General features: G+C 39.9%; 1 protein-coding gene across 1 annotated transcript; it reads right to left on the bottom strand.

Moving 5' to 3' along the window:
- Positions 1-354: 354 nt before the first annotated feature.
- Positions 355-14,651, bottom strand: PLSCR1 (phospholipid scramblase 1). The gene is made up of 10 exons (XM_008925288.2): positions 14,582-14,651; positions 10,276-10,310; positions 9,503-9,537; positions 8,625-8,693; positions 6,423-6,583; positions 5,396-5,438; positions 4,150-4,370; positions 3,202-3,363; positions 1,995-2,156; positions 355-804 (listed from the first exon to the last, which is right to left on the bottom strand). Exons 3-10 carry the CDS (start codon positions 9,510-9,512, stop codon positions 748-750), a joined length of 885 nt encoding a protein of 294 aa, XP_008923536.2. The 5' UTR covers positions 9,513-9,537; positions 10,276-10,310; positions 14,582-14,651; the 3' UTR covers positions 355-747.
- Positions 14,652-26,319: the final 11,668 nt, after the last annotated feature.

Raw genomic sequence — 26,319 nt, 5'->3', positions numbered from 1 at the left:
TGGGTCAGCTGGTCTAGTTCTGTTCCCTCCCAGGATCTTACCCACTCCCAGCCTAATGATGGGGGCTGGAATGTTGAGAGACAGCACTGATGCCGTGCCAGCTCTGCTCAGCAGTAGACAAAACACTGATGTGTTATCAACACCTTTCCAGCTACCAACACAAAGCACAGCACTGGGAGGGCAGCTGTGGCAAAACGAAGCCAGATCCAATACACCAAATTAATACAATTTTACACTGATTTCAGATAGTTCTTTTCACATCCATTACATTGTTTTGAATGTATATATTTGATATATTTGGATAAGAAGTTGAAAACTACAGGATGTGAACACCAAGGCAAAACTACCAAAGGATACACAGGAAAAGATCAGCATCTCTTTATTAGGCTCACTGCTAACATTAATATTGAATATAGAAGTAGTCCTCTTTTTTAGGAATTAAAGTATTACTATAAGTAGTTACTTTACAGTTCCAAATCTCTCGGGAATAAAAAGGTTGCCACATATTTCTACAAATCACAGTATTCACCTGTGCAGATAAAGGATTTTTATTTCAACACTACAAACTATTTCATCAGAGTACAAAAAAAAACTAAAACCAAGAAAAATAAGATCATAAAGCTTTTCCCTTCTAGAAATGTAACTGTAATATGTACATTTCTCACATTCTTACTGGAGCTCTGCAATTCACTGGGAAGTTGGGACATCCAGGTTCTTCTTTCTTCTATATAAAACTTCTAGATTTCATCACCAAACTCCCGATCGCTGGTTCTTATCAGCACCATGCTCAAAAAACATGAAGTCCTTAGGGGGCAAAAAAAAGCAAACAAACAAATACTTAATGTGGTTCTTATTTCAGAGATCTCCTGGCTACTCTGCAAGGTGTTCACCTTCCTCTCTGAAACCTCAAATGATAAGAAGGTGGGGGTGCCTGTTGCCATGACCTCATCACTTGGGTCTCTCAGCACGAGACACCCACAGAGAGAGATGGTGAAAGACCAACATGGAAACTTTTATCACTAGTCAAAGCTAGTGATCCTTTACTTGGGATTCTTGCCCTGGCTTTGTTCAACCTGACTCAGTCTCTTTCATTTTACCTCAAACTGGATTCCATTGTAATAATGATTAAGTTTACATGTGGGGGGCCCGTTTTCTGTGCTTGGAGTCCTGGCTTGCTCAAACTCACTAATGCTGTACTTGATGCACAAGAACACACACAGCTAAACAAAGCCTGGTTTGTGCACAGGCCTGTTAGAGGCTGGTGAGACCTTCCCACACTCAAGGTGCTTCACATACCCCTTTCCTCCCCCTCTGCAGCCCTGCCAGCACAGAAGCAGTGCACGTTTTGAAATTATACCGATGCAGAATTGCACAGGTAAGTGGAAACACAAGTGTGTTGCACCCTGTTTTCAAAGAGCAAAGAGAACTGCACTGCAATATTGACACAGTAGACTCTGAGTATAGCTGAGAAGTGCTCTAACAAGTTCAACATGCTTAGCCTCCACAGTGGCCTCTCCATTTGGAAACTACTCCTCTGAGAGCATTTAGTCCTGCTCAGCTCAGTGCTTCACTTACTTCCAAGAAGAGTCAGGACGAGCTGGCTGCAGCATTCAACTGTCCACCAGCTCAGCAGGCTGCTCTGGCTTTGCATGGGTCTCTTGGCTACTGCTGATCTGTATTTTTCTGGTTTCAACATTCATATAAACTTGCTTTCTTCTGCTACTGAGTCTGTAAGGAGTCTTCCCTCTACAGGTTTTTTCAGTCCCATTATATACAAAGCTCTTCTTAAATACAATTAGCACTTCATGTAGTCTGGAACAAGCTTATTATCTAAAATAATTCTGTATTGCCTTTTATGGTCAGTTTTACACGTTGAAGTTCAGAAGCTGTCACCCACTTCAAGGAGCTCAGAATCAAATCCTTTACCAGTACAATCAGAACATGAAGATGAAAAAGTTAGTTCCTGTTCAAATATTAGTGAACAACAGACTTACAATAAGGAAGCAAGCTCCAATCATAACAGCTTTCATTTTCACATCAAGGTCCATTGGGAATGTGATTCCAAAGTTATCTGCATCTGTAAAGGCTTCTTTCACAAACCCAGTCCAATGCTTAGAAATCCTCCCAACAGTACAAGTCTCATCCAGAGACTTCACCTGGTTTAATATAAAATCAAAACAACATCATGAAATTTTTCATTCATAATATTCCCAAATCCATTTCAGGGTAGATCCATTTGAAAGCTTCAGACTATGTTATATGAATTAATGTGATTACTGAATGCAAGTGTTTGTACCAAAAGGCAATCAGACTATCAGAAAGTCATTCTTTAGTAGCACAGCCATGAACTTAATTCTGAATCTGACTGCAAGTTCAATGTGCTGGGAGACAGCTACCACACACACGCGCACACACACACACACACTCTCCTGGAAGTGTTGTCTGTTAGCCAAGAGGGTGAATTATTTTCTCTTTCCATTTATCAGGAACTGCTCAAGTGAAAATTAAACAAACTACATTCTTCCGTTCCAAAGCAGAGATTAGCCCTTTGTCGACATTATGTTTCCTGAAGTTAGGTCCAGTCTTCTGGGTCATCTGAAAGACTAGTTCCCAAAATAAAATCATACTAAATTTACTTCAGTAACCCTTTGCAACATTATTTTAAATATTAAATGGTAGGCTAGTATATCTACTACTTAATGTGCATTAATCACTATTAATTTAAAGTGAAAATTGCAACTTCTCAGTCATTCGACTCTATATTTTAGGTTTAAATTATCTTGATTTACTAGTTCATTGAATGATTATTAAATTATTAAATATGTGATTGTAGAAAGTCATTTCAATAAATACCTAATACAGCTGAGAATAATATTTTTTATTAGGGCCTAACATAATACATTCAAAAAGACTTTGGTCCTCAATATTTTAATTAACTAATTTGTGTGCAGCCACAGGGAATTATTCTCACTGATCATGAATGAGTGGCTTTAAGATGTAATTTCTGGTATTTTGTCTGTTTTATCTAGAGTAATTTAGATATCTAGAGAAGTGAGTTGATTATACCAGCATTAAAAGATTATGTACTAATTACTTAATATATTACCTGTCAACTGAACTGTTGTATAAGTTGAGCCACAAACTACTATCAAGTTACTATCTGAAAACAGATACATGCAAACAATTTTTAGCTTTTCATACCTCAAAATTAACATCCTCACAACAGCTGCAGACAACACATGGGCCAGTAATTTTCAGTATATCCGTTCCTTTCTCATCTTGAATTGTAAACTTTGGCAGGCAGGCATGCCAATTCTGGACAACATAACCAACTCTTGTTCCTGGAGGTGCCTGAACTTCCACCTTTGCAGGAAAGAGAAAACCTCCAAGTGAGTGTTCATGCTTTGATATGCTTGTGAACAAAACCCACAACAGCATACAAAGAAACCAAAATGTATTTTTCCACTACAATCTGGCCTTTCAATGCATGACCTGCATGCAATTTTTTGTGAGTGTTTTCAGAAGACTGCACTCAGATCGCAGACCTCAAATTCAACTTTTGCCTTCAAGAAAACAGTAAGAGACACAAGCTATGCATCTACAGTATAAACATCAAAGTCCAGTGAAAGAAATACAGTAAGTGAAGACATTAGAGGGTGCAGCTACTACAAATCCCTGAGTAATAGTTCTAAGTAGGTTCAGATTTAAAGTTGCAGAAGTTGAATCATCCTAGAATTATGTTATCATTAAAAAAACTCATGATCTCGTGAATTGAATTTCACTGTAGCTTTCACAGCTGTAGAACGAAAAATCTAGCTGTTATTTTATGAAAGCCATTGTCTTACTTTTCCATTCCAAGTCCACCTTCAGTGCAGATTTCAGCACTAGCCACAAGTTCCCTGACATGCTGTTCAATCAGATTTTTCATTACCGTAATCGGAAATGTCCGGGGTGAGTCCAAGTGTTGCAGCACACTTCCTTCTTCCCAGACTAAGAATCCCACGCATAAATCCCACCAATCTCTCTTTCCACAACATACGGGCAAAACCTGATTTGTTTCACCTCACCTCCTGATCCAAGACCTCATCTAAAACTGCATAGGAGGTCTCTGTGCCATCTGAAGGAAGGCGGTGAGAGGCAGCAACTCACCTCCTGCAAACAGCAGGGACAGCAGCACGAAGAACAGCGGAGAGGCCTCTGCAGCGTTATCACCTCACGGCCCATGTTGTCTATAATCCGGATGGTGAAGGGTCGTGATGGCCCACAGCAATTCCTGGTAAGGCAGTCAGTGTCCTCTGCTGCAAAGTACACCCTTTGCCCCAGTGCATTCTTGAGCTCATATTTGTTCTGTGTTTCAAAGCCAGTCAAAACTGAAAAATAGGAGAAGTCTGGTCAGAAATCTCTCCCTGCTAACTCCACAGTTACCCTTTGGGAAGGCAAGCCTCGCTCAAAGTCCTTCAGAGGCAGCTGCTGGCAAAGGGTAACGGGAGGAAGGACCCTGCAGCAGAGAAGCCTGATGAAGAAGTTCAGAGAGAAGTTACCATGAACAAGGACAGGCAGAAAGAGCACGGAGATTTCCACTAGTCCCCTTTCCCCCCCCACCAGACATGGACACCTGCTGCCAGAGACAAGCACCACAGTTACCAATAACAGCATGGAAGATTCTCAGGGAAGAGCTGAACAGATGAGAATTAAAAACACTTGTGAATCTGGGGGTGAAGCCAGAAAAGGGCACAAATATGTTCAGAATGAGAAGGCCACTAAAAAGCCTCACAGTCAAGATTCACAGCAGCGCACATTGAAAGCAACAAGAACCAGGAGAGAAATTTTAATTAATTTCTATAACAAATGAAAGCACTCTTTTAAGTTTTATGGAAAGAAAATACAGTAACATTGGGTGTCAGCTGAGATGTATGGTCCATTTTATTTCTTCTATTTGAAAGACAATGATAACATGACTTTGATGTTCTTAAAGTGAACGGAATGAAGGGAACAGAAAAAAAGCCATTGAGTTTGCTAAAACAGCAGGATTGCCTGTAAACAGCATCAAAGCCACATGCCAGTCTATGGAATTAGGTGGGATATGACAGAAAAGATCTTTAAGTAGGGAAGAGAGGAGAGTAGAAATCATTGTAAATTAATAGTATTAGAAATGTGTGACTTTATCTATAACTAGCTACCAAGATTATTCAGTTTCATTGCTGTATAGAACCTGCTTAAAATCCTCTTCCCTCTTAATTTCTCCTTCCTCTCCTCCATAGCTTCTGCAGGAACTGAGACAGGTTACCAGAGGCAGGAAAGCGAAAGGTGATGATCCACCTTAAATACCTAGTGTTAAAGAAAGTCTAAACTTTACTGTCTTTGGGATTATTAGATTTAAATACTTTGTACTTACTCTCAAGAAGTTCAATTTGCTGATGAATTAATATCTGGTCAATCTGTCCATGGTTCAAAAATTAAACAGAATAAATAGTTAACAAGCTGTAACTAAGAGAAATGTAGTTTTAAGAGCCATTGCTGTTTCATTTCAGAATGAAAATTTGTGGATCAATACATTGTATAGAGGCAGATCATCTACCAATAAAGCTGTGGGAGTAGTTCACACCCCCTCCTTGTCCTGTCCACTGTCAGTTCAGCAGAACAGTGTTCCAGAGCACTGGAGCTGATGGTAGGAGCTGTACCCATGGTCTGGTTACAAGCATGCAGGACTAACATGCCTGTGCTCCTTTCAGGACTCGGAGCCTGACAGAGATCCGACATCACAGGTCCCAGAGCCTCCATGCAGACAAAAGAAGGAAACTGAGACACTTTAGAGCGGAAGCTCAGCTACTGCTCAGCTCTGAGGGAAATTCAGGGAAAATCAGCCTCTCCTCATCATTGCTTTTCTTTTTCAGCAATTTGCAGAACTTGCAACAATATGCAGTGTTAATCTTGCCAGTGATGAGATGAACTGTATTTTATAGTACAAGGACATATCTATAATATGGAAACAATTTTGCTATTAGCATTCTCTAGGTTGTGAAGTCTGACTAGCACTTTACTAACAACATTATGAAGTGGTGTGAAAAAAGCATCATGTAGAAAATTAAGCACCTCTAATGTTCTATTGTTGCCTATATTACAGATATTTGTTGTATACACCTTGCCAAATCATGTTACATCTCACGAACAGTAGCTTCAGGAACGGGAAGGGTGTACGATAGTCCTGTGCCCCTCATCCTTTAGCATCTTACTTGGACAAGTGCTAGAGCCATAACAGGCACCTCCACACTCAGAGATGCATCTGAGGCTTTGCTTAGCAGCCCAAAAGCAGCAACCCACACAGCTGCAACACAGTCAGATGCTTTATTTTGCCTTTTCATGGATGCAGGCTGCTTCCCAAGTGAATACCCCATCTCTGGAAGGAGGAAAGGTGCAGGTACCTGTGTGAGGTATTCCAGTCCAGGAGGGCAGTTGGGAATAGAAGGAGGGATAGGCATCCAAATTGTCCCCCCCTGCATGACGGGCTGGTTCTGGACAGGTGGAAAAGCAGGTCCGCCTGGGAATCCCATGGGCTGTGCTTGGAAGCCATAGTTCCCTGCACCTGAGACATTTGGCATGGTAAGAGAGAGACAGTTATGAGAGTTAGATACTGAAAAAGAATTACCCCGTTGATCTTCAAAAGATTAACTGGTTCACTGTTTTGAACTATGGAGATCCTTATACCTTCTATATTTCAGTTATGAATACAACAACCTTCATGAAGGAAGTTACACTGGATTGGGAAGTTCTAATGTCTCAGAAAAAAAAAACAAACAAAATAAATAAATGCAGCATTCTTGAATATAGCAGAAATATCATTCACATAAAGACAGGCAATTCAAAAATTAGAAATAAATGAATGAAGGTTATTTCTAAGTAGAAAAGACAGAAGGCTTTAAATTCCAAGAAAAGCACTGGCATTTACAAGTTGTCAGTTGAGCAAATGAGTAATTTTAAGATAAAGTTTTCCTGAAATGACACCTTCTACTTACATGAAAGGAAATGCCCTTTTAGCAAAGATCATCTGTAGTTTTCAAACCAGAAGTCTGTGACCTAAAAACTGCACTTTCCCATTTGTTTAATGGATTCTCTGTCAAAACCCAGAAAACGCACAACTCCTTCACAGAGGAGGTGCGTAGTAAAGGAGGAAAGAGTTCCACGTTTTTTGAATGTCAGGTCTCCAACTGGTGCTGAATAGAAGACAAGCTCTCAGGGAGCACTGCAGGGTGTAAGTGCTCAGCAGCCCAGCAGATGGCACAGGCAGCACTGCCTTGGTGTCACGGCCCATCCCTTGTCCCCCTGGGCTCAGAGTCCTGCCTTCCTCTACCCTTGTCGCTGAAACTGCGGAAGTTGAGAGTGAAAGTTACAGAACAACAACTGTATTTTTTCCCCTTTTTTAATACCTTCTGGTAGGTAGACAGGCTTTCAGTCTTACACAGAGGATTTTACTCACTTTTACTCAGAAGTGAGCACAGTGCAGAAGGCACAAAGAGTTATTTTTGTGGAGCTGTACAAATAGTTCGAGATACTGACTTGTAGACTTATCTTTAGCCCACACCAGTTCAGCACCAAATTTCACATTGTGTTACAATACATGGACTGTTACATGTGAAAGATCAGGCTGTGGCCATAACCAGGTCAGTACTGGGTGATGTAAACAGCTGTGGTTTAAAATTCATAGGTGGTCAGCTCACCCCAGAGAAGAATCCACCCTTTGAGAATACAAAATCACTTTTATGTCTGAGGCTTACACATAAATTATCTACTGCTATTGTGTGCAAGTGTGTGCACATACAATTATTCAAAATAAAAATGCTCCCGTGACCTTCATGGCACAGGCAGTGAATGTTCATTCCTTGCTGATGCCAGCTGTACTTACAGACCTCAGATTGCCTTGTTGCAAGATGCAAAAGCTTTAACTTATGAACAGCACAGTAACTTAGGCCAAACATTTTGCATTTTATCTGTAATTTATGGTTTGAGCCTGATTGTTAGATATTGCACACTGTGATTCGGTGCTTCAGAAAGCAGTCATTGGCAGAACAAGAGAAGCTGTTTAGGAGCGTTGCATTTTGAATGTAGAACAGAAAATAAGAAAGAAAAGGAGAAGAGCAAGTGAGGGAAAGTATAAAGTATAACCACATGCTAAGTACAGCAACAGAGCAAGAAATGGGAATGGAATACATGGACCAGCAGAACTGCAGGAGGAAAACAATTTTCTTCAGTTCTGGATTTCTTGAGAAAAATAAAGTGAAATACTGAAATAACAATTAAAAAAATCTGATCATCAGTAAGAAGCTGCCACACATTAATTGCTTTGCATCAGTTAACCTCCCTAGCAGGGAAGTTTGATCAAAAACACCTCCCTAGCAAACTCCCCACAGCGACTACAGGAGAATATCTGACATTTTTAACTCCTACTGCTGTTGGTACTGCTCAGCATACATTCAAAAAAGAAAGAAATTACTTTCCAGCAAAGCAGAAATTAAAAGAAACTTTATAGAATGAATAGCAGTAAATTGGAGATGATCACACTTGTACAACCCCATATTCCCCATGGTTATTTCCTAATAGTATCACAGGTCTGTGACCAAGCAACCTACCTTGGTAAGGCCCAGGGACGTGCTGAGGGGAGCCAAAGGGGACTCCAGGTGCTGTGGCAGGTTGAGGTCCTGGAAGAATGGAATATACTCTCTGAGTATTGATCTTTTCCTCCTACCCTAGGCAGAAAGATCCCCAACACTGCCCCCTTTTCCAGAATACACACATAAATTAGGCAGCTCTTTTCTGTATAACAAAAACTGTACATCAAGCTCATATTTATGAACAGTGTGTACATTAAACATCAGTATAACTTAAAGGAGTTCTGGTCCTTAAAGCTCAGAAAAAAAGGCAGGTATTGCCCATGATGTCATGAATAAGTCACGGAATCATTTGGTTCAAAATGGACCTCTTGAGATCACCTAGTCCAAGCCCTGCTCAAGCAAGATTAGTTCACTCTGTCTGCACCAGAGGTGCCTTTGTTCACTGATATTTAGAAGGAAGTTTTAAATCCAAGCATTACCAGGAAACTGACAGGCTGCCTTCCAGTACCGAACATGGAAATGAGCCACTCCCCTCTATGTAAAACAGTTTCTCCCAACTTCTTCAAGTTCAGACTGTAGTACTACCTCACCAGCACACTGGGAGGTCTATGAATTTAAAAACATTTACCAACTTCAGTTTTTAAGCACAAATAACTTGAACTTCAAGATTACTTATTTATTATTTTTATATCACTCCAGAAATCAAGAACTGAAAATGTAAGCTCTTTGTTTTGTAAAATATTCAATATTAAAATTTCAATTTAACACTTTCATACATATTTCATATAAGTAGAAGGTAAACTAATAGCTAAGCTAATATTGCTTGAATACCTTGGAAGGACCCATGCTATCTTTGATGTTAACAAAAGATGACATTTTGTTTATTTTTTACTCACCTTGCATCATGGGGATCTGCTTGCTTACAGTTGTTCTGCAAAAGAACATTTTTATTTCACGATGTTTTTAATATATAATTTCACAAAAGAGTTATTCAGTGTTCTCTATTTATTACTGATAAAAGATATTTGCCTGTCTAAACCATATGGGAAAGCTGAATTACAAATACAAGGTAAAATAACCTTAAATGTCTCAGCTTCCTTCTAAGCTATGTCTCCATCACCACATAAATCTGAATTATCTATGCCTGCATTCATGCTTTGAGTATCCCAAAATCATCCCTAGGTCAGAGGAAAGCATTGGGATGTGCAAGACTCCACTGTGTAGCCATTCAGAAACATCATGCAATTCATATGAACAAATTACTGCAGTAATTTCAGAGCAGCTGGTTCAGTGTATTGATGCTGACTACAAAACCTGCTGGGTAAATACTGGAGCAGCCATGCTGCCACACTACCCCCTACTCTGTTCTTTTAAAACTATTCCACTTCTGAAGTGGTACTACTAAATAACACCTATCCAGTTTTCACCTTCACAAGATAAAAAAGGTGGGCTCACACAGGGGAGTGAGATGCTAAGCAGAACACCATGAGTGAAAGGGCCAACTGCTTGTCTTTTTCCTTCTACTCTTCCAGGTTGCCAAAGGAATTAAAACAAAAACAAAACAAACCAAAAACCCCACAAAACACAAACAAACAAACAAACACATACATCCCTCCAAACAGAAACACACACCACACCAGAAAGAATATTTACTAATAGCAGTACCAACCTTGAGAGATACTTCTTTTAAGTCTCAGGGGAAGTCTAAAAAAGAATGGAATAGGCACTAATTTTTAATAGAATCAAAAGCTTTAAAATAAAAAAATAAACCTAGTTCCTCTTCAAAAATAATCCAGTTTAATTTAAACTAGTAATATATTTTGTCTGTTATGGATCTTCTAACTACTTCAGTTCAATGAAGACCGGCGTTCAAAGCTGGGAATGAAACTGAAACTGAAAGTAATTCCTTCCTGTTTTCACTCCCAGAACAAAAGCAGATATTGTGGAATGGTGTTTATTGGTTCTGGGACGGCACGGAACTAGCTCATTTCCCAAAACCTACACAAAATCCTCTTTGTTTAATAAATTAAACAAAAGCCACTTAAAGCCATCCTTTCTCAGTATTTTTTTCTTCTATTTACAATTATATATTTGATTTAAAAATCTGAAAGAACACATCCAAACTACAAAACTCAAACTTGTTTTCACAGTTTATGCTGTAGAGTGACAAGTTTAATACATGACCATATTAATTATGTTGACAAAACTACCAGCTTGTAGGAGTATCACAAATTAAAAAAGAATAAACAATGTTATTTAAACTAGCAAAAGATCAGCTTATACTGTGAGATGTTCCAGCTACCTGACCTTCAGTGAAATGTTGAGAATTACAACTAAACCCTTTGGTAAAAGGAAAGACAGAATCATAAGATTTATTTAAAATAAAGGCTTTATAGTAGTCCAGAATCTTTTATTGTCCCTACAACCACACATATATGCCATTGTACAATCTAGGATTTAGAAAGTGTTGATCTGCTCTATAGCTAGAAAAGCAACAAAGATTTTACAAAGCTCAGCCCCCATTTCATCAGACATGATGTTAAAGAGAATAGTTAAGATTATTTTTTTAATTAAAATTGTCTCTATTCTTCCGCTGCCTTTTATCTAGACTCCTATTACCTCCAATTCAGTCATCACACATTGTCAGTCATGCCCTGCTTTTCATCTGGAAAATTTACAAAGATTGTGCAATAACATAAAACTCTGAAACACCACAGGAACGAGGAACAAAAACTCACTTTTGTCAACCTTTATATTGCACAATTTATTTTTTTTTTTCTGCCAGGTTGTCACATGTGGTGAAATTCCCACCTGGCGAAACTTCAGTCAAGAAGCAGTAGATACAGGAAGACCAGTCACTCAGAAAATGTGCCCATAGCGTCATGCAATCTCCTGAGTTAGAAGGGACCCACTAGGATCATCAACATCCAGCTCCTGGCTCTGCACAAGTCAGCCCCAAGAATCACACCACGTGCCTGAGAGCATGTCCGAATGCTTTCTGAACTCTGTCAGGCTTGGTGCTGTGAACACTTCCCTGTTGGTCCCACCTGCCTAGGTTGCACAGAGCAATAAACTGAAGCCTACATTTTCATGTCAGTGTAATAAAACGTGGCTTTGCCTACAGCTAGTTGCTACTAGTTCTAGTAGCACTTTTAAAATAAGTATAGAGAACGGTCATTGAAACATTACTTACATTGTTGAGTTTTTTGATTTTTTAATTTTTTTAGATTTTTTTTAACTTTTATAGATTTTAGTAGTAGTTATGTAGATTTTAAATGTACCTGTAGTGTGTTTCTCATGATGTTATATCTTCTATCAGTATTTTCCAGTAGAAGTAACGGCAGGAGCCTAACAGTTGTACATATCAAACCCCCTTCCCATATCAAAACTCCGTTAAGTCCGTTAGTTGTTTAGTCTTCTACCCTAATGCCTGCCCCAGGAATGTAAAACATGGACAATTCTGCGGAACGGGGCAGAACTGGGGAGTGGACAAGCAGGGATTGGATGGACATCGTTATAAAAATTGTAACACCTGAGTTGAAGTGTGTACATGTGGGTTTGTATTCCTGGAGCCTGGGGGCTCATTAAAACTTCTGCTCTCTTATCTTATCTCCTACCTAATTTGGCCTGGAGTCTTTTTTCCTTGGTTTCTTAGGCATCAACATAGCAGGGAAAAGTGAAGGTTTTTGCATTTAGCTCCCACTAATACAAATGAAGGCTAATGTTATTTCTTTGTAATGGAGTTAAAATTACATAGAATTAAAGAAAAAAAAAAGAAGTAAAGTACTTCAGCAAGTAGAAGTCCATTACAGAATTCATTTTGGTTCAACAAAAACAGGTGCATGAATCCCTTGTGCTATACTGGTGACATGCTGCAACATGAATTCACAATATAAATTGGGATTAAGTGTGTTGGAGTGAATAATCTGGTCATGATGTTCCAGAAGCAGCAGCTGTATATCTTTGTAATATATCTTGTAAACTGCTTTATAAGGCCTTGAACAAAATAAATTTGAATTTAGGCTGCCTTTAAGCAGAGGGATGAAACAAAATAACATCCAAAGTGTATCCTTTCGAACCTAAATTTTGCAAGGATTAAAAGAGTCCTTCACATTTTATTACACTACCTGAGGTTTTTGCTAATTAAACATGGACCAAAATCCCACAGCTGAGTGCTGAAAGGCAAGAAGTGGTAGGGACCAGCCTCACCCCTCCCTTGGGCTAGGGATGTGCCAGGGAGCCTGTGCTGGGAAAAGCCATCAAGTTTTAGCTTTCCTGACAGATTCCTGTAGTAACTCATATCTATGGGTCCACTCTCCCAAAGGAGTACAGATGAGATATAAATATCTCTCTTCTCTGAAGTAAGGGACATACTTGGGTTCAACTTTACACAAGGGGAAGACAAAAGTGATTTTGCTGCCAGAAAGGAGGCACTGGGGGAACTGGTGATGCTTCACAGAAAGTGGCTGCCTAATAATGAGCAACCCTTATGAAATACTGTTCCTGGATGGCCCAAGGTCTCCCTGCTGCACCTGAGCACTGGGATCAGGAAAGGTAGGCACTGCCAGATGCCCCTCCTGAAACTCACAACCTGAGCCCCACAGCTTGGCCTCCAATCTCAACCACTTGAATGCTGAGAGGAAATAAATGGTAGAAGAATCACCACCAACCCCCGAAACAGTTTTTATATGCCATGTGCAGCCATTCAGCTGGGGGTTGGCACACCGGCAGCAGACCTCACCCTTCATTTGCTGTACTGCTCATGAGAGAAAGGAACTGATACCAACAAGTCCAATTTTTCATACCCTGTCCCTCTATACTGTACTATCTAGAACCCACATTGCCAGCCTTCTTCCACATCCATAGGAGTTCCCAGACTTTTTGTCTTTGCTCTCAGAAGTAGCAGTCAATTGCCGGGATACTCTAGACCCTCTCACCCAGCACAGCACAACCAACTCCTTACAGAGTAAGGAAATAACATCCCTAGATAGTTCCTTTTTTATGAATGGCAGACTGTCCATGTTCCTTTTTCAGTCACTTTCTCATTTTCAGAACTACATTACCCAGCCCACTCTGACACAAGTCAGTAGATATGCTTCCAGTAATTCAGAGACCTCATAATTATATTAACTACAGAGCTTCCGCTTTTTATGAGGAAAACAGCATACTAGAGTAACAGGTAGTTTCGTTTCTTATCCAGCTCATTAAAATGCTGCCAAAAGCATATTGACATAAGCCCCCAAGCACAAACATTACACATGGTTCCATTTAAATATCAAGCCAGACTCTTTCCAAGGAGGTTTAACACTAAAAAAAAAAAAAAAAAAGACTTAGAAAGCCAAATAGCTGTGAGTCATGCATTTGTTTACCCCAGCCAGCTTTGTGGCATTTCTTCTCATCGTCAGGTTACATTAGACTATTCAGCCACCTGATTTTAACCTTGACTGCTGGAGAAATAGTATGCTTAAAAATCATCCAGTTGATCTAAAGAAAATAGTCTTCAGAGAAGGCACAAATTAAATAAGCTGTAAGTTGACTCAAAATATTTTGGTTCTGATGCTGCCCTTACACTGGCATCTCTCCTGAAACCTAGCAGTGCAGACACCTGGCAGCCAAAAAATCAGGTCACACCCAGGGTACCCAGCCTCACTGAGACGAAGGCACATCTCTAACACTGCTCACTTCACTGCTGGGGTCAGGACCACTGCTGCCAGAACTGTGCTGCTGCTGCTGCTCTCTCGGGCACGGCTCTCCCGACACAGCCTGGGCAGCAACAGCTTCCCTTAAATCAGTCTTTGCAAGCGAGTTACTTCACTACAGAGAGCTAAATTCTAACTTAACGTGCAATTCCCAACCAGAAAATGTGGTCCTTCTGACCATCAGGCCCTTGTCACAGCCCTGATGTTCATTAGAGCATCCCCAGAGATGCCTCAGAGGACCGCCTCGAAGGAATCATGGGCGATGAGGACACTTACAGCCACAGCAAAAAGTACCGTTCCCAAAGCCGAGGCGCAGCTCTACTCCCCTCCTTTCCTCTGCCCTGCGGTGACTGTGCACATCTCTCCCGGGCGGTTCGGGAACACCCAGCGCTGCGGGGCGGGGCTGCCGATGCCGCCCCGGGGCGGGGAGCGAGGGCAGCTCTTGCTCCAGACAGGAAATTGAGGTTTGAGTACTGCGGGGAAACGCCGGAATTTCCACAGGTTACGGAGCTAGTGGCATTTACTCTTTGTGGCATTTACTCTTTCCATCTCCGTCAGCATCAATGCCGACTCCGTGCCTTAATTAAATTCATTAATTTAATTGCCTAATTTTTACCTTTTAGTCACAGAATATCAGGTTACATACAGGTGATAACTCCAAGCTGCATGCCCACCGTGGAAGGAAAACAAATGATATTTGAAAAAAATTCAGCTTGTTTATAAGACATCATCCCAGGGGGGGAAAAATATATTTACGTGGACTTCATAGTTACAGGAACAAGAACAATACTGAATTGTTCAGGAAACAAAGGACTTGGAGCAAGTTGGCTCACACCCTGATGTAACAGCGTTGGTGAACTGGTCTTTGCATCCTTTTCTATAAATTTACCTAGTGACCTGCTGGTGTCCACATACAAAGGAAACTGTACTTCATCTAATGCACACAAATCTGATCACAGTAATTAGGTGCATGCCTGAAACCCAGGACTGAGGATTCAATTTGAATCCTTAATAAAGAAAATGGAAATTAGTAAGTGCAGGTGACTTTGTAGCTTTACATACTCTTTGTCTTTTTCTTCCACCTCCCAAAATAAGGTGTCCATTTCAATATTGAATTTTCCATAAACAAAACCAAGCCAAAAAAACCAAGCAAAACTAAACAAACAAACAAAACACCCAAAAAAACCCCCAAACCCCATTATTATTCTAGCCTTGCACTAAACTTCACCTAAACACCAGATATGACAAGGATTTGGGGATTTTATTTTGCTAGTTTCCTCAGGTACAGAAGAATCTAATCTAAAGCTGACTAGCATTTTTCCACACATCTGCATAGAGTCCACTAAGAGGATTAATAGCAAACACCCAGAAATAGGTTTTAAACATCTTTTAAGAAATAGGTATAGAATTATTTTGACATGGTTGGAAAATTAGAAATACATGGTAGCATTTGATACTACCTTTATTTTTTACAGGAACATAGCACAGTTATATTTAGCTGAGTTCAGACTCACATGCTGAAATTTAGCAAACATGACTTTTTGACATAGAGATGAATGCTATTTCTTAGATGAGAATATCATTGTCTTATCAAAGAGAACAGAGATAGCAGCATATATCTTCCTCTTCCATTCAGGCATTTATCAGTAGGAAAATACCTATTCACCTGCAGTGGCAGAAAAAAAGATGCCATGATGCACACAATACACAGTAAATTATTAGCCTTTCCCACATCAAATAATGTTCCACTTCTTTTCTTATCTAACTAGGATCGCTGATGCTATGACTGTCAGCCAGTGCTTTTCTGTTAGATCAGTGGGTTGAAATGCTCAGTATCTTTTTGTTTCCTCCAGTGAGCAGACTTAATCAGTGCTGCAGGGAAACGCCTAACACACTAAGAAAAGAAGTTGGAATCATTTCAAGAGAAATGAGAAAGTGACCATGCTTGTAGTAATTTAGTCTTTTAGGTTTAAGCACATTTACCTGAAAAGAAACATTATTTGTAGATTCGTGACCCCATTTTCTAGGTATGTTGCTTAAGGTCTACATACTCAGAGCATTACTTTCTACTGCTTAACTTCTGATGCCCCCAATGGCAGCACCTCAACTGATCCTGTGGTGTCCAACACCAGAAATAGGATCAGTTTGTCCATCAGCTTCTCACATACAGTGGTCCCCAGTAGCTGCATAGAGTTGAGTTGACCAAAGCAGCTTTCATCTTTTCTCATAACACCACCTAAGCAGCTCCTTTTCCCTTAGTGCTCAGGCACTACAGTCTGTGGAGGGAGCACGGGAGGAAGTTCACTCAGGGCTGTTCATGAGCGCAAACAGCCTTTGTGCAGCTCAAAATCTGTTTAACCTCATTTAAACTCAGGAAAGGCACTGTTTGCATTGCTAAAGGAAATAAAAGTAGTTCCTGTTGGGTTTGCCTTCTATGCCAGTGGACATGATCCCACAGAAGACTCACTTCTCCAGCATTTGTGATCTGGAAAGCAAACCTGTAACAGCAAGCAGTCATGGGAGATGCAGAGAAAGATAAGCTGTGAGTAGCTGTTGTTGTCTTAAATATAGAAAAGACAGAGGATGTGAGGTTTGAGGGGCAAAATTGAAGGTGCTGCCAGGAAATAAATGAAAGAAGGAACAAAGGAAAAGATTTCCTCCTCCCTGTCTAGGCCAGGAAAGGCTCCTGAACTGCATTGGGGGGAGCCCCAGCCAAGGGGGACATTTTTTTCTGCTATTTCCCATCCCTCACTGTGCACAGTCTGAAAGGCTGCTGACACTCCAGTCATGTACACAGAGAAATGGAAAAGGTACTGACCAAGTCCAGGACCTTCAGTTTCTGTAAAGTATTGTAAAATATTTCCACCATTGAATGGAAACTGGTGAATACAGGAGGAATGGTAGATCCTGATTGTACCAGAAATGGCAGTATTGGCTGCTCTGCACTGCACAGGTTTTGCTGGTGAAAACTACACAATTTACACTCACACAAAAATGCACTTTCAAAATCTGACTAAAGTGACAATTACCCGATACAATTTTCACAATACTTAGAGCTTGCTGGGAGAGTTTTGATTTTAAAAGACTGACCGCAACCCCAAATATTTACATTAAAGGAATCTTATCCAGAATGAATTTTTTTTCCTTTTCCCATTTATACTATTTGTTATACCCAAACTAGTAGTGGTTTTGAAAGCAGATAGGCAAATAATAAAATGTTGCAATAGGCAAAATCTACATTTTAATAAAACATGATGAGTCTAATATCAGACCACCACCAGTGTGACAGACATGATGTACAGGCAGTAAAAGGCAGTTTAAATCCAAACATTTTTAAAAGTGGATAAATTGCTATTATTATTATTTCTTTGATGTGGAACTGGGGCAAATGGATTCCATCCTGCTAACAGCTGACAGGCACCTGACATCCCCCAAGTCTCAGTGCAGCTCTCTTTTTTGTTTTGGTAATTAGACCTTCACTATGATAATAAAATATGTATTCATGAAGCCAGAAGAGCAGCTAACACATCATCTCTGTATTAAAGATTTGTAACTGTGGTAACAGGACTGTTCACGTATTTGATTTCATTTAACAATGTCAAGTCAGTCATCAAGCCTGCAGTCTAACAAATGAGGGTTGGGTTTTCCTTTGAGAGGAAAACTGAGTGAAAATGGTTTTAGTACTGTATTATCTTTGTTAATTCAGCACCCAGATAGCATGATTGGACAGTTATGAGTTCCAAACTATACAAAACAGCAATCCTTATATTTTTACGTATACTGACCAGCAGTACGTCCCCTCGGGCTGTCAATTACAATCGTGATAATCACTTACAGAGGAAAAGCAGTTCCCGCAGTGAGCTGTCAGCCATCATCATCAGCCTTTCCTCAAGACATTTGAACACAAGGGGAAAACAACAATTAAATAACAATAGAAACAATACATCACATTTGGTTTTGCTACTAAATGTTTCTGTGCCAAAGCAATTTCTTTCTTAGACTGAGAAGGAGGTTAAATAAAGTTTTACTGCTGCCAGTCATGCAAGTTTTTGAATGTCAGCACCGTAGATGAACCAGCATAAGCCGCTTTGCAGTCAGAAAACAGGATATAGGGAGAAAAAGAACAACTCGACATAAAGAAATAGGCCATTACAGTTTACAGTTTACAGCATTTAGGATTAACTGTGATACCGAGAGTTTAAAATGCAGCTTGTTTAAATCCTGTTTTCTGCTAAAGGGATATTGGTACTGCAAATAGATATTTACAGGGAACATTTTCTTAGGCGTGATTCTTTTTTTCCTAAAAAGCATAATTTATTCCAGCATAATTAATACAACAGGCCAAAAAAGTCAAATCAGGACAATTCCACATGCCCCATCCTGGATATATGTCCAGCTTCTATGTGTTGAAGCTGGCACTCTGCATTTCCAGGCTGCTTAAAGTTATCTGCATTTGGGGTTGGGTTTGTTTGGGTTTTTTTAAGTTTTTTGCAAAGCCAAGTTCTTTCATTTAAGTACTGTTGCAGGAGGCACTAGATCATACAGCAGCAGTGACATGCTAGTAGTCCTTGAACACTCCCTCTCTCCAGTACATTCCCTCACAAGCACATTCCATACATGGGTGGGATTCACTGGCCGAATTCCTCTAGAGCTGATGTTGCTACGCTGCTATAGAACTGGAATTGTATAAAGTAGTTATGATAGGACACCCCGGGCCCTTGAATTGACATGTTCCCTTTTAAAATGTACATAAAATAGGGAAGCCTGTAAACAGCAGCTCATTGCCATGGTGCACAGGGTACCTCTGGCTTGAGGCAAGGAGTCTCCTCTCTTCCCTTTGCCCACCTTCCGGAGCCCCCAATCCCCAGGTGCATCTCTGTTTGAAAACAGCAAAGAATATCATGCAGCACCCAGGCCCACATCTGCTTTCATTTATAGTATTTTAGTCTTTTGGACACTAACATTGCATTTGAATTCAATGTTATGAAAAATAATGCCTTTTAACTTTACTGTTCCTGATTAGGCACTCTTGGCTTGTCCAGGAGCTGTTGATAAAGAAGCAGCTTTAAATGAGGCTGGGTTTGATTGTGCTGTGATATGCACTGGCACTTCTTTTATCAGCATAAGGACAAATAAAGCAATACCTAAACACAGAACCAGGCTGAGGAGAGGACGTTATTAAAACCAGTGAAGTCCAAGTTAACATGTTTCATAAGACTCACCTGATAAAAATGGACTGGGAACATTGAAGCTTTCATTAATTAAGAAGACAATTAAGGAGTTGTAAATGTAGAAGAAACACAAGATCTGCAAGAGTTTATGAGGTGAATTTACAGCTCAATTAAGAACGAAAATTGAGGAAACCTGGCACCCGACACTGCTTCTCACACAGACAGCTGGGGGATTTGGGAAGGTTTGGAAGCTGGAAAGAAGAAAATACAAGGAAAGGAAAATGGAAAATATTTACATCAGACATAAACCCTATTCACTTTTAAGACCTAGCCACCAATGTCAGGTACTGTAAACTCTAACCTCATACCGATTACCTGGGATGTTGGATAATCACACATGAAGAAATTGCTAATCAAAGCAGTGACCTCATGCTCAGGCCAGGACCACTTCTCAGAAATCCAGAGCACAGCTTTCAGGAGATTCACATTTAGTCCTATTATTTCTTATACCAAGTTTGACAGATTTGTTACGCACGGACGAGGAGATTTTTCTCCCTGGTTGCTGTATCATGTGGTATTATAACCTGTATTTGCCATCCAATCTTTGATTCAATTTTTTAGTATAATTGAGCTGCTGGTTGTTACTGATCAAGCAGATGCCCTCTCCTCTCTTCTCCTCTCCCCTTAACCATGTCTCTGCTGGCAAGGTAGCAGGTGGAAGTAGCAAGGTGGAAGGATTCTTCCACCCTCCTGGCCAGACTGCAGTTTCCCTTCCAGATGGGACAGGTTTGCAGCTGGAGGACACTGTATCAACGGGAGCCAGTCCTGCTGAGATGCACAATGCTCCTGCATTACTGCAGGAGGAGGGATAGTGACCTGTAGTCCCCCTGATCCTGGTCCAGTCCCCTGCACTTGCAGGATGGTATGGTAGCCTACAAAGTCTATACAAGGGGGATAAGGTAGCCTACAAAGTCTATACAAGTAGGCTCTGCAGGTTTCTGGAACCAACGTGCTTCTGAGGCAGGTCTTCAAAATTGAAGTAAAAGTCTTTTTCACGCTGGTATTTACAATTATTCAATATGGTTCTCTTTCAGTGACCCTTCCCAGAATTTCAAGGCATGTGACTTCTGCCTAACTAGATCTATATTAGCATTAATCAGCATTTTCTATGGCTATAGAACAAATGTTTTACACCATTTACTAGTTATTTTCTCTGAATTAATAATATAAAATGCTTGCTGGTAGAGCTGCCTACAATTAGTCTGGACTCATCTGACAAAAGGCCTTAATGACTTGATCCAAGAGTTAACATTTATTTTATCAGGATTGAATAAAGCCTTGTGATTTTAATGCTTCACTGTGGTGTTGGAACTCTAAACCCTTCTATATCTACCAAGACTGCAGTTAAGATGACATTGCTTTATAAGTGACAGACTGAACACAGCTATTTACAAAATCTAATTTCTGGGAGAGCATGGGAAAAGAGAGGAGTCTGAGCCCTTTTTTACAGTTTGTTGGAGTTTTTTTACTACTTCTGCAGTGATATATTTCCTTCAGGAAAGGCTTCTATTACCACTTTTTATAATCAAGTGATTTAGATTAAAAAGCTTACCAAGAAAGTTAACACACAGTTGTAGTAATAAATATATATGTTGTGCCAAGCACATAATTGCTGCATGAGGCATTTTGCATGTCTGCAGATTTTCTTAACCATTTTTCTTCATTAATCATTTCTTATCAGTGATACTCCAGAAGTACAAGATAAGAGAACATTATAGCTTGAAGAGATCAGCAGTGCAGTAGATAACCATGACTCCACCAAGCAGATGCTTATTTTGTAGCAAAGATCCATTACTCTACTGAGTACATATTTATAAAGAACATATTAGACTTCACAGCTGGTTGAAAGCATTCATTTACACTTGATAAAAATGTTTTATTCTCCTTGTGTCCTCCTATACCCCCTGCTAATTTTGTTCCCATACCCTTGCTCTTTCCTTAGCTCAACTTACTCTGTGGTTTTGCAAGGATTTGTCTTGATCAGACTCTTCTTCTTTCCAAGCTCCACAATCATTTACCCTTTCCCAGTCAAGAGGGTGAAGGGCCTCACCCAGGGAGGTGACAGCTCAACTAAAACATTATGTTTAGACCAGTCAAACACAGTACAGGCAAGAGAGAACTGTGCCAAAGACCGCAAGAAGTGAGATAAACCATTTTATGGGACCATTTGGAGTGAGCGGATTAGTCAAGTCATGCATATGCCCTTTTAATGCCCCAGCCATATAACCACACCTCTCTGTGACAACAGCACGTATGTGTATGGAAGTTCAAAAGCATATACCTGTTGGAGGAGGTAAGTTCATCTGTTGAAAAACCACAAATCAGGGCAAAACACCTGGTTCCAACCACTGCAGCTAAAAGCAAACAGTTTCATCTGACAGAAGTTTTTGTGGATCACATGCACACACTTTATTTAGGTGTCCCACCTGCTGGCACATTTGATGTTGGCGTATCAGTTGGTGTTTTTCTGCTCTTATGGAACAAAGTCTTTCCCAAAGGCACACCCTGTCTGTTTACACAAATGCTTCTCTCTACAGTTGTCCCTAGATTTAGTGTCTCGTCCTTAATTTATTACCATGAAACTTTCACATCATATCCCCATGCACTGTTTGCAGTTATTTAGCACAGCAAATGCACCTGTTCAACTTTTCTCCTCAGTGGCAAGTACAGAATCACCACACATTGCGTGTGTTTTTAACAATGCAAGTACTGGTCTGGTCTCACAATGATGAATACTCTATGAACATCCAGGTAGATGAAAGACATCAAAAATGACCCATCTTGCAGATCATCAAAAGGAAAAAAATATCTTTAATTTTCTATTAGGCTCAGTTAGGAAAGTAAAGTGATCAAACTGTGGGACTGTACTGATTTTGCCAGGACAATAGCCATTGATTCCAGAAGGATGAAATACACTGTACACCACTAATTCTTGGTGGGGTTTCACTTTTCTGCAAGTTTATATTCATGATGCTGTTTTATATCAGGCCCTTGAGAGTCTGAAAGCAGTAAAACCCAGGATAAAACTGTTCCTGATAGAGAACCATTCAATTAATTTATTAAATTATTAATTTAAGTAATAACCCACTTGTCCTGGCTTCTGCTGAACTTGGTTTTATCTGAGCTGTTGCATTTTCAGAGCATTGAAGTGATGCTGCTCTCGTATGGTAGGCTCACTTCAGTGAAAACATTTCAGAATCAAATATTTATCAAATCAAAACTGTTCCAAACGCTAAGGTGTTTCAAATGCACATATAGTTCTTGGTTTAAATACTGACATTTAAAAAAATTCCTCTGAATTTCAAACTAGAACATTTGAAAACTAATCTTATTTTCAAGGGAATGGTATGGTTTCCAGGTGCAGTGTTGCTGACCCGGTCCTGGGCAATGCCAAAGGCTAGAAATGCATCTCACGTGGGTCATACTTTACCCAAGTGTTCTGATCCTTAATCTACAGCTATATGGAACTAGAGATAGGAGAGAAGATTAAATAAGTAAATTCCTCAACAGGTTGGGTTGGAAGGGACCTTGAAGATTACCTAGTTCCAACCCCCTGCCATGGGCAGGGACACCTTACACTAGACCAGGTTGCTCAAAGCCCTGTCCAACCTTGGGCTTTAATATTTCCAGGGATGGGTTATTCACAGTTTCTCTGGGCAACCTGTGCCAGTGTATCACCACCCTCACAGTAAAGGATTTCTTGCTTATATATAATCTAAACCTACTCTCTTTCAGTTTAAAGCCATTGCCCTTTGTCCTGTCACTACATATCCTTGTCAAAAGTTTCTTTCCAGCTTTTTTGTAGCTCCTTGAGGTACTGGAAGGTGCTATAAGGTCTCCCTAGGCCCTTCTCTTCTGCAGGCTGAACAACCCCACTCTCTCAGCCTGTCATCATAGAAAAGGTGCTCTAGCCCTCTGGATTATTAATAATTATCACTAATTTTAAAAAATCGTTTTTTACTCCTATCCTATATAATAGCCAAAATATCTCCCCTGAATTTGTAAAGAGGATTTTTCATTTTTAATTAAGATGCTTGGGTTTCTTCATGAAACCCAAAAGGAATTAAAAAAAAATGCTCAAAACTTTGAATGCTGGAAAAGTGTGAAACACACAAGATATTTCTAGTAGTGATCCTTATTTTGATCACAGGCTGCATTTCAGGGGAGACCTCATCACCCTCCACAACTGCCTGAAAGGAGGTTGTAGCCAGGTGGGGGTTGGTCTCTTCTCCCAGGCAACCAGAAGTAGGACAAGAGGGCATGGTCTTAAGCTCTGCCAGGGGAGGTTTAGGTTGGTTATTAGAAAGAAATTCTTTACAGAGAGGCTAATCAGACATTGGAATGGGCTGCCCAGGGAGGTGGGGGATTCACCATCCCTGGAGGTTTTTAAGATGAGACTGGATGTGGCATCAGTGCCATGGTCTAGTAGCCACAGCGGTAGTGGATCAAGGGTTGGACTTGATCTCTGAGGTCTTTTCCAATCCAGTTGATTTTATGATTCTATGATTTCTTTTCCCAGTCCTGGTTGCTATTTACAGTCATTATCATGACAGGTGCCCAAAATGATTCCTGATGGTAAAATATAATTTTTCAAGGGTTTAGAAAAAACACACGGATAGAAAACTAATGCAATCATTAGCCTTCTCCAAATTTTCCCTAAGCTTCTGCAAGCAATCCATAAATGACTAAGAAAAGACATATGAAGCAACGCTGCACCTTGATACATGCACTGTGACATTTTCTTTAGGGCTTTGAGCAGTGTGGTCTAGTGGAAGGTGTCCTTGCACGTGGCAAGGACGTAGGAACTTGGTGATCTTTAAGGTCCCTTTCAACCCAAACCATTCTGTGATTGTATGATCTGGGGGAAAAGGGAGGGGGCAGAAAGAGAAAATGCCCAGGGTCAGTTCTATTTCTCAATAGAGCAATGTCTGCAACAGAAGCTTGGGGGGTTTTTTGTGATTTTGTTGTTGTTGTGTATCGGTTTTTATAATACAAAACATCAGCAATGTAAATAGAGCACTTACCTAATGTGGCTGGCACAGAGAAAAAGATGTCCTTCAAATGAGTATCTTAAAGTGGAAAAGCACAGCAAATTAATGAGTCCTGATGAAATGACTTGCAGGTGGATTTTTCCTTCAATACTCACCCGGTTGCCAGAATAAAATCATTATTATAGGATGACTGGCCTATAGAAACTTAATGATGGAAAATGTATGGTGTGTGCTTCTGTGTTTTCCAGCCTAACTTAGTACCCTAAGTGCAACTTCCCCTGTAGGGGATGGAGAAGAGGACTATTCTACAGTTTTTCATAGCACTATCTTTATTGCAAGCCTAATCTGTCAACCTTTACTTTTAGTTTACATAAACAAGCAGTAGAACTGTTAAGGTCACTCAAGTAAGTGGGGACTTTCCTCCCAATTAAAATTTTATGTGAGAACACGTGTCTCATCAACATCTTTTATTACAGTTAATTAAAGATTAAACCTGCAAGGAGCTGGGCTCCTTCGAAACAAAAGCCCACGAAGTGCTCACTTAGCTTTAAGCATTTGAGTAATCTCCATGCTTATATGTTTGGCAATATTCAGATTCTGGGATGTATTCTGTGCCAGATCCCATGTAATAAGAAATGCACAGACCTGAACCTGTAGCCTGTGAAAGCATTGAACTTGGGTCTATACAAGAGTGCTTCACTTATTTATTCCTCATGAAGGAGGATATTAAATGAAGGGGATAGATTTAATCCATGTCATACAGTAAAGTTATTCCAAAATCAAGACTGACAAATCAGCTTTGTGAGTACCAGTGCTGCACTGCTTTGTAGGCAACCCCAGGAACTCCACACTGGAAACACAGTCCACCAACATGAACCTCACTGTATCTCTCCATGGTCAATGTGACCTGAGGGTGGTTGGATTATGTACCCCTGTGTACATTCATACAGAAGGTTTGTATGAAATCTGCAACTTCCAAATAGGTCTGATGGATATGAGCATATGAGGACTTTGATTCCTACTGAAATGGTGTAATATAATGTTTATACTTCTTTCCCAGAAGAAAATTAAAGTGAGAATAGCAGTGAGAAGTCTCTGTATTGCTTTTGCAAAGAGAGACTGGAGAATAAGACCTAGTTGTGAATTGAGATGAATTTTCAGTGTCAATTTAGGAGATGCATAATAATGTAAAGTCACCTGAAGGTCTCGTTTTCACAGTGGCAGGAGTTCACTGTCACTTGGGATGAAGGAATGAACAAACATACTTTGGGGACGCAGCCACTGGGCACCCATCAGTCTCTGTCCTTCTAACATTTCTTTTGTGAACATTCATGTGCTTTTGTAAGCATAATACTAACAAATACATAAGAAAGTGGAAAGTTTTATCTGTCCTGGGCTGTCTCTCTCCAAAAAGTAATTACTATTATGTTTAAAATTGTTTTGTTAACTACATTTCAGATGACTGAAATGTAATAAAATGCTGACAAGTCATGAATAAGATGTTGTCCTACTAGAGTACTTCAGTAATGATTTGGCATTAAGGAACTATTCCTAAGAGGAATCAAGTTTAGAAAAACATTCAGGATTCCAGAAAAAAAAAAAATCTCCTTTCACAGTATAGAGGTAGTTTTCCCTAAGGAGCTAAAGTGGGTTTTGCCCTCTAAGGGATCCAGTTTTAGGGAAGTAAAAGCACATTTTAAAACCTAAAGCTGATCTTTGAATTAAACTAGTATTTATCATTCTAACATGGAACATACCATTCTAATTGAAAAGAAATCAATACAACTAAGAT

Source organism: Manacus vitellinus, unplaced genomic scaffold (assembly GCF_001715985.3).
Source record: "Manacus vitellinus isolate BGI_N305 unplaced genomic scaffold, ASM171598v3 scaffold_29_pilon, whole genome shotgun sequence".
In the NCBI taxonomy this organism is placed as follows: Eukaryota; Metazoa; Chordata; class Aves; order Passeriformes; family Pipridae; genus Manacus; species Manacus vitellinus.
Note: the sequence above shows the minus strand (reverse complement) of the source record. Positions and strands in the feature narration are given on the sequence as shown.

Bases quoted from the DNA above. Each gene is read 5' to 3' on its own strand.
- PLSCR1 (XM_008925288.2), bottom strand. The intron at 6,584-8,624 runs GTAGGTTGCTTG...CAAATGTCTCAG, and splicing joins CGTCCCTGGGCCTTACCAAG to GTGCAGGGAACTATGGCTTC. The intron at 5,439-6,422 runs GTACCTGCACCT...AACCATGGACAG, and splicing joins GACTGGAATACCTCACACAG to ATTGACCAGATATTAATTCA.